Source organism: Rosa rugosa, chromosome 6 (assembly GCF_958449725.1).
Source record: "Rosa rugosa chromosome 6, drRosRugo1.1, whole genome shotgun sequence".
Taxonomy (NCBI): Eukaryota; Viridiplantae; Streptophyta; class Magnoliopsida; order Rosales; family Rosaceae; genus Rosa; species Rosa rugosa.
Window position 1 is genome coordinate 26,263,075 of NC_084825.1, and position 12,077 is coordinate 26,275,151.

The 12,077-nt window shown below is 35.9% G+C and overlaps 1 protein-coding gene, 1 long non-coding RNA gene and 1 pseudogene across 4 annotated transcripts; 2 read left to right on the top strand and 1 right to left on the bottom strand.

Moving 5' to 3' along the window:
- Positions 1–1,554: 1,554 nt before the first annotated feature.
- On the bottom strand, positions 1,555–4,881 carry LOC133718446 (uncharacterized). Of its 3 annotated transcripts, none has more exons than XR_009850301.1 (4): positions 4,649–4,881; positions 4,365–4,511; positions 1,909–4,055; positions 1,555–1,795 (listed from the first exon to the last, which is right to left on the bottom strand). It is a non-coding gene; the product is annotated as an uncharacterized LOC133718446 (long non-coding RNA). The 3 variants fall into 3 exon arrangements; XR_009850300.1 differs by having other exon boundaries at positions 4,337–4,511; XR_009850299.1 differs by lacking the exon at positions 4,365–4,511.
- Positions 4,882–7,322: 2,441 nt separating this feature from the next.
- On the top strand, positions 7,323–8,081 carry LOC133718743 (putative germin-like protein 9-2). The gene has a single exon (XM_062145612.1). It carries the CDS (start codon positions 7,389–7,391, stop codon positions 8,016–8,018), a length of 630 nt encoding a protein of 209 aa, XP_062001596.1. The 5' UTR covers positions 7,323–7,388; the 3' UTR covers positions 8,019–8,081.
- Positions 8,082–9,224: 1,143 nt separating this feature from the next.
- Positions 9,225–11,577, top strand: LOC133716492 (probable serine/threonine-protein kinase PBL10; annotated as a pseudogene).
- The last annotated feature ends 500 nt before the right edge of the window (positions 11,578–12,077 follow it).

Consider the following 12,077-nt stretch of genomic DNA (forward strand, 5'->3'; position numbering starts at 1 on the left):
AGATCAGTTTCGATTTTGTGTGTACATTCCAGAGTGTTGCCTATTCACCCCCCCCCCCCCCCCCCCCCCCCTCTAGGCCATTCTAGTACTTTCACAGTGAGCTGACAAGCGGTGTATATCCATGGTATGTTGCTTCTTCTCAGGTCTGTGTCACCTGTTCTATTGAGTCTTCACTGAACAAGTTTACAAAGGACGTGTTGCATAACTCATTATATGTCATCAACTATGTCTGTTTCAGACTTATATATGCACTACTAAGGGACCATCATCCATTGTTATCCATTTCATGGCACATGTTGTTTCTCCATAATGTTCATAGCTAGAACATCGTCTTTATAGGTAGCAGTCACATTGGTAGGACAAATGCCAATGCCACAAACAATTAAGAAAACCACTAGAGAAAGTTTGTTCTTATCCATTTTATTTTAAGACCATAGATCCTGATTTGGTACAAAGGAGTGTAGAGCACTGCTGAGAGTAAATGTTATAGCTACAAATGCCCCTTCAAGACTGGTCATCTCCATCTTGAATCCATTGCTATGATATCTACTTCAACAACAATTCTAGAAAGTATTTGTGGTTAAAATTAACCGATTGTATTGGCTTGGACGATCAGACCCTCACTGTTTTATGTGATTATAGTTAAATTATCTCAAATGTTATAGCTAGGCATGGTTCAAATGGAACTATGAACTGGAACAGAATGTTTGTTTAGAAAACACTATATTTGTTTATGTGATTATAGTTAAATTATCTCAAATGTTATAGGAATGGTTCAAATGCTCACTACGTCCCCCTGACTAGGTGTATCGTTTTTTTTAAATAATAAAATTCTCTCGCACCATCGAGATTCTTCATAATCTTTTTTTTTTTTATATAAGAAATCCAAGTCCCCGTAAGGTTTCAATCATGGATCTGCCACTAGTAAGGAGGTTATTATAATCAAAATGGTATATATCTCAGCTGATTTTTTTTTTTGGTAAGATCTCAGCTGATTTCTTGTTCTCAATGAAAAGCCTTATTTCAAAAACATAACGAACAAGATCACTATATATCCTCCCCTGAAGGAAAAATGAAGAGTTCCTACTTGTGCCACGAGTGCCTCGCAGACATAGACATTGTTTCCCTTCACTAAAAAAAAATACACATAGTTTGTGTTACTGTGGTTGATTAGTTGTGGAAAGGTTTAGGGAAGGTTAGAAGAGCGACCATTGGGTACCTATGCCAAAGTTTTATTTTCGCTAGTTGCACTACAACAACACTGGTCTTTTACGACACACAATGTGCGTCGTAAAAGACAACTTTACGGCACAAAGAAGTGTGTTGTAAAAGACCATGTCGTAAAAGATAAATTTCTCTTGTGGCACACAAAACGTGCGCCGTAAAAAATATTTTTTGCGTGTCCTAAAACACTCTTTTGTGCGCCGTGAAAGATATTTTACAACTTTGATTGTGTGCCGTAAAAAACCCTTTTGCATGTCGTAAAAGACCCTTTTGCGTGTCGTAAAAAACCATTTTGCGTGTCGTAAAAGATGTCTTCATTCACTCTTCTAATAGAAAATATTTTTCATTCAAGCATAATAAACAAAAGCATTCATGTAGTGAATTACATCAATTAAATAACTTCATATTACAAAATCATATTATAACTAAACTGGTTTTCAAATATAGAACATGCTAGCTAGATTAGAATTTTCTTCAGATTGATTACATGAGTACTTGAAGGGGCAGATTATAGCTTGATATGATGTCACATGCCAACCATTTTCCATAAAGAAGTCGTACATCATAGAGCCTACAAAGACAAGCAATTACAAGCATTAGTGAAGTTGACTCTTCAATCAGTACAAATGAATAATCCATAAAAGTCAAAACAAATAACCAAAAGCACAAGAACTTTGCTTTTACCTTGAGGTTATCAGCATTCCAGATTGCACCTTCCACCATTGTTATCTCATCCTAACAACCCCCATTCCCTTTACAATTTCTAACGTTGGACATTTAGCACAATCCACAGTAACCCCATTATCCAAGATTATACTAAAGGGCTCTGATAAAGGCAATTCAAACATAAAGGACCAAATTTCATCAAGAACTGAAGATTTGTTCATTCTATCTATTCGCCAATTGAAGGGTATATTCAAATTGGACAAGTTTTGAAAAGGCATGATCTAATAAAAACAAATCTTTAAACTGCTCACGTCAAAATCAAAGTTCAAATTTAGCATATTACACACAATAACCCTCCCCACAGTCCCACCCCCACAATTGTCAACAATTGTCATTTCCAGAATTGTTTCTTTACTCAAATCATGAAGCATAATTGAAAATACCAAGCCATTTCCATCTCAAAACTTTCTTGACAACCAAACAAAGTAAATTGCAATAAGAACTGTCACACTAAACCCATATTAGCAAAACCCAGTTACAGAAAAACCTCAAATTTTTGGACAATTTCTAAACCCCATAATTCACAGTAACATTGGACAAATTCTAAACCCCTGTATTCAATCTTGGCTTCTACAGAGAAAGATTCAACACTAGGAACAAAGCTTGATGACAAGAGAACAAATTAGTTCATCCTATCATCCTGATCAGTATCAATTCATCTAGGAATCTAGGATATAGTTTAGAAAAGCTTGAAGACTAAATAAAACTCGACCAGAAAATCATGAAACATATATTCCTGTTCCATCAGCATCAGAATTTCCATGATGAATTAGGCATTGATTAACAAAAACATATAACATCTAAGTATCTATCCCACTTTCAACATGTCTCCTATATACCTTTAAACCTCTAATGGCTTCTGCTACTTATGTCCCCCATCAACAATGCAGCAAAGAACATTAGAGCAACCACATTTACTATGCTGACAACTTCTGGTAAGATGAAAATGCATGAACTTAGACAACAAATATATTACTCATAAGACAATAATAAGAAAGAGAATGTTCTTTTCTGGTCAGAAACATGTCAAGGAAACACTGTTAGAAATTGAAGTTACAATGTTTCACTCTTGTTGTAGGACAAGTGTAAGAGAACAAGATAGATAGGAGAGAGAGGAAAGTAGAGTAAACTGATATTAGTAATTACTTGCTTTCACTATGCCAAAGCCTCCCCCGTAATATAATAAGATCAAACCATATAAGTTACCAAACTATAATAAATGTGCAAAAGAATTTAAACCCCCAAGTTATTACTTACTATAAATATATCATTAACCTGTTAATTCTACTCTATAATATACTGAGAAGAGTATCAATCATCAAGTGGGAAAGTTAAACCAAACAGAGTCCATAGCATACTAAGTGAAGAGTCTTGAATAGATTATTTAAATAATTGATTTAAAAAAAAAAAACTTTCTGTATGCATTACCAACATATCCAACTTTCATCCCCTCACACACACTTACGTTTTCTATTCCTACATGAACTGCCCTCAAATTAGAAATGCATTGCGTGTGCCATCCATGAAATTTTCAATAAATAACAATTCAAGTAAACCTAATTTCTAAGCTTTTATGCTCGGCATAAATACAAACTGTTTCCTTCTATTAGTCATCAACTACTTTTCAACATTCTTTAGTCTATCAAAACCTTCTGAGGTATGTTCTCAATTTCGAGTCATGAACCAGTTCAAACAAAACTTACAACTACCCCAGAACAATCAATAAGGGATGGCAACAAAAGGACTGAACAAGCATTTGCAGATTATCTAATCTAATGCACAAGAAGCAACAAGTAGATATACACCAACCTAGAAACATGAACTTAATAGACGGTGAATAATAAGGATCATGGAATTAAAAAACTGTGCTATGAGTAAACCATTATTTATATACAATCAATAGATATCAAAGGATCCCTACCTTTTGTCCTTCAAAGAAGCAATAACACCGGCAGCTTCGGAGGGAGAAACAGGTGACGGGGAGTTACCCCTAAAACTCAAATTGGAAGAAGAAGAGGTTCTACTTGGAGTTAAAGGACGAGCAGAGCTCGGGGAGTTAAAAGAGTGAGGATACTAGGACTGCTGTGCTTGTGGCTCCTGATCCCCTGTACATAAACACAATCAAAACCTCCATCTTCCAAAACCCAACCATATCAAAACCAAACTAAAATCACAATTCAATGCAATTCGCAACCAATCTAGCATACACAATCAAATCAGTTCATAAAAATCATCGCAGTTTCAGAAACCAATTCAATCAATCAATACATCAATTCTCACAAACAGTTGCGTAATTTAAACCGTCATCTGCTATGAAATTGTTAAAATGAAGGATTCGGTATCGGAATTCACCGCTGGAATTAGAGAAGCTATGATTGAGAAATACCCTAGCATACAGGGAAAAGCGAAATTACAGATCAAAATGGAGATGAACCGAATCGGAAGCAAGTAGAGTCAGTAGAGCAAAGAGAGAGAGTTGAAGAGATCGATGTTACTATACGCGATAACTTGGCCCTCACTTAGTTCTACCAATCATTCCACACAATCAAACCCTAATCGAACTGCAAAATCAACAAGAAATTCAAAACGAACTGAAACACTAATACTATTTGGAATTCGAAACGAAAAGGTGAATCAACAATACTGAGAATTTAAAGCAGGAAATTGAAGATGCAGAGAAGGTGTTCGATGAAATAACCGAGAGAGTAAAAACGAGAGAGAGACTGGTCCTGAGCTCAGAGTTCCCATTACTGAGCTCTCAAACCTTGAGAACTTGAGCGGGAAGTATATGTAGATTTGGCGCCAGACGAAGTGAGCTTGAAAGCTTTGCAGGCGAACGGTGAAGACGAAGAGAATATGGCAGCTTAAATTTGAAGTGATTTAAATCAGATCCCTCTTTTTTGTTTTTCTTTTTTTCAATAAAAAAAATGTAATATACTTCTTTTAAAACAAATTTGAAAAAAAAAAAAATTTATAACTCATTTACGACATGCTAAAAAAGTAAGTCGTAAAAAACTAGTGAAATAACTCATTCACGACACACATATTTGTGCATGCCATTAATAGATAATTAAATTTACGGCATACATAAGATGTACGGCGTGAATGACATAAATAAACACATTCAGACGACACACATGATATGTGCGCCGTAAAAGACTAATTTTGTTGTAGTGTTGGTTTTCATTTTCGTAATTTGTTTTGAATTTTATTCGGGATGTTAATTTTGGTTATTTGGTCCCCGGCTGACTCCCCATCCCTCTTCTTGTAATTTTATTTCTACATCAATAAAATTTTAGAGATTAAGGAGGCTCTTTGCCTCTCTTAGCCTCCGATTTCAGCTAGAAAGAAAAGGGCTTAGGGAAGGGGGCCGGTTGAGTTAGATCAGTTATGTCCTCATTGTGTATTTCTCATGCATGCTTAATTAGTAATTATATGCAGTACTTAATTTGGCACTCGTTCATGTAAATCAAAGGAAACTCGCTACTATATATCTTTGCCATAATCATGCAGCTCATTCAAAATCCGACTAGTTAACACGTACGAATGCACTAACTTTGGGATCAGCCCAAAATAAGCTTTGGTGAAATGACTTGTTCAAAATATTTACTAACCCAATTACCTAAACTCCGAGACTCACTCAACATAAAGAGACAATCTTGAAGATCTCAAGGACATGGCAAGCAACATGATCGTCTAGACTATGTCTTTGTATTTGTATATTTACACAGAGCTATCACATTTTGACTATATTTACTCCCACGAAATCATAATATAGCACAACTCTTGATGTAATGTTTTACATAAACAAAACTATATATGCGGGATGTTAGACCAAGCACGCGTACCCGAAACATTCAAAGCAACAAAAGCAAGCAGCTGGGTTCCATGCTCTCAGTGGGCACTATGCGAATTAGCTAATCTCATCAATCTATATATATGGTAGTATTTGCTGAACCACCTATGACATAGAATATAACATTCATAACCAGAAATTAAAAACTGTACAACCAAAAACTGAATTTACGTTGAAGTTCTTGTCGAATCAAACTAATGAAAATCACATGGATATTTCAAGGTCTCGAGATAATGTCTCCATAGAAAATAAAACAGAAAATGAAATTAAGTTGAGAGATATGAAAAGCCTGCTACAGTAGTTCGATTTAATTTTTTTTTTCTTTTTTGGCCAAATCCAACTTAGTTTGGTTGAATTGATGTTTGCACTATCAGTCGTATTCCATAAGATCATTAGATGCTAATATCCGGTATATGCATAACAGCGCACGTATGCATGTGACATCGTACCTGTACGTTTGATATTTTTGGGTATCACACAGATTTTTATCTTGAGCCACAAGATTTCCTCAAGCGCATGTGGATATGAATTTTGTCTCTTAAATAAACTTGACGTTAGGTGTGGTAGAGATTCTTTTTTTTTTTTTTTTTGCTTATAAAAAAAAGAAATAGAATAAAATTAAAAAAGAATAGAGGTATTTAACTAACTGATGATCACGTACGTGAATAGTTGATAATGCATACCTCCATGATTTGATCAGGTCTCTGCTAATGCATGTGCTGTAGTTGATAAGTTTTAAGACTAATTACCACCAGTGGTGCAGATATGTGAATATATTCTTTAGATCCATCCATGTAGCACATTGGAACGTACGAAATTGATTCGTTCATCATCGACCGAAGAACTTTGTTACACAGATCGAGTTGGAGAATAAAGCGAAGAATGAATGTTTCATTCGTCCTTGAACTAGATATATAGCTTAATTATGTATCTGCCGACCGGATCTGATAATGACCGGAAATAAAATTAAAAATAGAAGAATTAAAACTATTTCTGTGATCGAGTTTATAATAATACTCTTGTTGCCTCTAATCACTTAACGTTATTTGCTTTGCCAAACATAAATCGAATCAGACCACTAACCAACCAAATTTATATTTAATAGACTCTATAATCTAAAACACGCATGTTTAATTTGGAAGAAGACTGGAACTGACTTATTCAACAGAAGCAAAGGCTTTATCTAGACCCCGAAGACTCACTCAACAAATGAAGACACACTTCAAGACCTCAAGCAAAACAGTAAGGGACATGCACGTGACATCATCATCTAGATTTCAGACTATGTCTTTCTATATATTAGTATATCTGTATATTTACGTATACATATCTTGACTTTTTCACTGTTTGACATGGTATTTCAGAAGTGGTGCCTTCTCAATTAATGCCAAATGAAGAAAACAAAGAATCAACAAACAAAATTTCATCACCCAGCGTCCACCAACTTTAGTTATTGCATCGATCCTTTCGAACATATATAAATACCATCCTAGCAATAAGTTAAACCACACAAAACCATATACAACAGAAGCAGATAGCAGCCTAGCAGTACTATATTTCTAACCCTTATAAACCACCCACCATGGCTATGACTATGAGACTGATCCAATTACTGGTGATCATATCGGTAATTGCTTTGGCCATCTCCAGAAGAGCGCTGGCAAGTGATTCTGACATCACTTCCGATTACATACTCCCAGAAAACCACACCAGCACAACTGTTGATGCCTCATTCTTCACATACACAGGATTCCGCGGCTTATTTGATCAAGCACCCAAAACCTTCACGGCAACAAAAGCAAGCATGGATGAGTTCCCTGCTCTCAAAGGCCAGAGTGTGTCATACACCATGCTTCAATTCCCTCCAAACACATTATTCCCACCTCACACCCGCCTTGACTCTGCCGGACTTATGTTTGTCCTTACTGGTTCCTTGGAAGTAGGCCTAATTGACTCGAAAAACATTCTATATACTAAAAAGCTTCAAGCTGGAGATATGTTTGTGTTTCCTAAGGGATTGATCCATTATCAGTATAACGCGGATCCTAATTTGCCAGCCACTGCCATTGCAGCATTTGGAAGCGCAAGCGCTAGAACAGTTGCAGTTCCAGCCTCCATCTTCAGCTCTGGAATTCGTGATGTTGTCCTGGCAAAATCATTCAAGACAGATGTTAGTACCGTTAGGAAGATCAGGGCTGGCCTAAAAAATTAATGACAAAGGGCTCTGTACTTTTGTTATCATACCGCAGTTAATTATTTCATTACTTTTAGTTTCTATTTGTTTGTATTTCATGATATTTACTTCCTTTATTTTGAAATTTATTTTATTTTATTTTCAATAGAATCATATATACTCTTCATTCATATCCAAGAATGAGAAGACAAACATATAGACCTGTAAATGGACCGGATTTGGATCGGATCGACTTAAATCCAAATCCGTTTACTTAAAAAAAAAAAATTCGATCCAAACCCGTTCCGTTAATCCGGCGGATCGTTGATAGCTCGATCCAAATCCATATCCGCCGGATTAACGGATACCCGATCCGCTAATCCGACCCGTTATAATTTCAAATATTTTAAAATTTTAAATAGTAATATTAAATTTATATCATGATACCTCATAAGATATTAATAAAATATTAAAACAACATGAAAAGTATCACCAAAAGTAGAATTACATTATCAAAATTCTTAATGCTTCTTGGAATCTTGGGTGATAGACTGTCCCTTAGATTTCTGCAAAAAAATTGTATTAGAAATTCTTCATATTTTATATTTTTAAAAAATAATAATATATTAATAAAAAAATAATATTTTATTATTACAAAAACGGGCCGGATCATTAACGGATCGGATCGACCTATATCCGTATTTGATCCGTTAAATAAACGGGTTAACGGATTCGGATCATTAACGGATCAACAGATCAAAACTTTCGATCCAAACCCGTCCAATAATCACTGATCTGGAGCGGGTCCGGATCAAAATCCGGTCACATAACTAGGTAGAATGCTTCTTAAGTATGACTATGACACTAAAAAACAACCCCTTCTACTGTACAATAATTAAATGGAGTCCACTACTAGAAATATAGGCTCTGAGGACACACAATTTATTCAGTGTCCTTAAATGTTATTTAGGACACCCTCCTTCATTTGTGTGAAAGTTAAAGTGGAACTGTGAAATAAAGGATACCAACAAGGACACCTACGGTCCAAAGAAGTCATTCGTTTTGGCTCCCAAAATTTGGGAATTCCCTCCTCATTCAATTTTCAGCGGGCCCAACACATAAAAAGGTAAAAGCGAAGCTTTATTAGACGCAGCAGCTCTCAAATTTCTTCTTCTCCCAAAAATCTCAAGAGCCCAGACCATTGTTCCTTTTGACCCCATTTCTCTCCTCCCCAACACCGCGACGATGACGTCGACCGAGACGGAGGACGTCGTATGTATGACGTAGCACCGCCATCACCGATTACCGCAAGAGGTTACTCTAGCACAAGGAGCTTGACTCCCGAGTCTGCGCAGGTCAGATTTGCCCCCCCAAACCCTCTTCTATCCAACTACAAATGTTCCCAATTCGTTCAATTTGTAGTCTTTTCGCTCTAGGGTTTCGGTATCTGATAGTATTTTTTCTGCTTTCTTTGCATTTTTTTCTGTTTTCTGTGGTGATGCTATTACAATACATGATGATACTGAACATAGAATTTGAATATAATATCTGTGAGGGGATGTTTATTTTTGATTATGCTGTGATACCATATCCTTTGCCGCTTAACTCTTGTAACCGTTAGTTCCTTCAATTGCATTCTGATGTGATTTTAATCTGTTTCACTAGTTGGGTGACATTAATGAACATATTCTTCATTTCTTCTTCAACACTGCTAGATATAAGCTTATGTCCTAAAGATAACTTGTGGCTATTTTTGAGACATGCGTTTATGGCCTTTTCTTTAATTATGCATATACTTGTGCAGGTTTAAAGTTTGTTAGTACTGATGGCAGTACAAGCAACAAGGTCTCATCAATTTCAGCACCTCCAACTCCTCAGACAGAGGGTGAGATCTTGCAGTCATCCAATTTGAGGAGCTTCAGTTTCTCTGACCTCAGATTGGCCATCAGGAATTTCCGTCCTGATAGTGTGTTAGGAGAATGCGGCTTTGGTTCTGTTTTTAAAGGGTGGATTGATGAAAATTCATTTACAGCTGCAAAGCCTGGGATTGGCATAGTTTTGGCTGTGAAACGGCTTAACCAAGAAAGTTTTCAGGGTCATAGGGAGTGGTTGGTAAGTTCTTTTCTGCTAATACATCAAGCTCATTGTTGTACTTGATTGTTTATCTTTGTTTTCATGGAGAACCTCTTAATAGTTGGTTAAGGTAGAGTTACGCCCACATCAAGTCATTGGTGCTTTAAGTTTCAACAAGTCTTCTAGGATGGTACTTTCATTTTGGCATTTGCTTCTGGCAAATCTAAGTTTAGCATTTTAATGTAAACTGTAATTACTCTTCAGTTCATGGTTGACAGATAATGTGCTTTCGTTTGTGTTTGATAGGCAGAAGTGAATTATTTGGGGCAGTTCTATCATCCTAATCAGTGAAACTAATTGGCTATTGCTTGGAAGATGAGCACAGCGCGTTTTGGTATATGAATTCATGCCTCGAGGCAGCCTGGAAAATCATTTGTTCATTAGTAAGTTCCTTGAGAGATATCTCTAGATAACTTTGAAGCAGAATGGCTTTGATTATGTAATGTTATTAACAATTTTAAACTATTGTACCAGGAGGTTCTTATTTTCAACCTCTTTCTTGGACCCTCCGGATGAAGGTTGCCCTTGGTGCTACAAAGGGGCTGGCCTTTTTGCATAGTGCTGAAATAAGGATGATATATTGAGACTTCAAGACGTCTAATATCCTGCTTGATTCGATATGAATCTACCGATATTGTTATTTTAAATTATTCAAAGGATTCAGGGGATCGTCTGACTTCCATGTTAGCTATTCTGAGAATTCCTTTTGTATAATCCAGAACTACAATGCAAAGCTGTCAGATTTTGGCTTGGCCAAGGATGGGCCAATAGGTGATAAAAGCAACGTCTCTAGCTACTAGGGTGATGGGCACATATGGATATGCAGCCCCAAAATATCTAGCCACAGGTATAATTTTACTTTACTTTGAATTCTATTGCTCATGCTTGTTTGGAATCTCCGGTTATCTTTTTTACATTTTCTTTTCCCAGTTGCTTTTGACCATTAAATTTAAGAGTCTTACCCTTTGCTTTCGCTCTTTATTCTTGATTACCATATATCAAAATTGATGCCTCTATCTCTTAATGGCTCCACTTTTCACTATTTGAAGGTCATCTTACTGCCAAGAGTGATATCTATAGTTTTGGAGTTGTTATTAATTTTGCTTTCCCAAATCTTTATGTATAGGTGTAACTACCATTTACTTCTATGTTCCCAATTCTTAGTAAGGAATAACCTGAGGATTCTTGTGTTCTTTGATAATATTATACCGCTGCTAGGTACATAACACATTCTAGCAGTTATCTAATTGCATGTTTTTTGGGTTGTTTATTTAGGATATTATTTGGCAAGGAGATATCAGTGGAGTTAATGCAGTTCTGCAGTTATTCATGGTTGATATCCAATCAGAAGATTAGTATTCATTAAGTTATTTTTTCTAGTTCATTTTATAGTCACTTCAGACTCATTTTGTATGTATATTAATGTATTTTAGTGAGTAATATAGTCCTTTAGGTGGTTTTTAGATGCTTTGGATAATTTTTTTTGGATAGTTTTCAACTTTCAAGGACACAGATTATGAGTTCTTACAAGCAAAGGATGACACTTTCATTTTGTTTTGAGGACACAAGAAATGTGTCCTAGTAGGGAAAAGGGGACACATTTCTATTGATATGAGAACACGTTTTATTGTCCTCTAATGGATACAAGGACACTTATTTTACACCTTTGAGGACACAGTTTATGTGTCATAGTAGGGAAAAGAGGACACATTTCTATTGATCAATTGATGTGAGAACACATTTTATGTGTCCTCTATTGGATACGAGGACACGTTACTTTGGTTTTTAAGGACACAGTTTAAGTGTCCTTGTAGAGAAAAGAGGACTCTTTTCCAGTGTCCTTGTATGTGACTTATAATGACTCTCGGATAGAGGACACATTTTTTTGGGTGTCCTTAAATGTAATAGAGGACTCATTTCCAATGTCCTTAAATCATGTTTTTGTAGTAGTGGTCATTTCCGGTT

Excerpts from the sequence above, each read along its gene's own strand:
- LOC133718743 (XM_062145612.1), top strand. The coding sequence starts at position 7,389 with ATGGCTATGACTATGAGACTGATCCAATTACTGGTGATCATATCGGTA.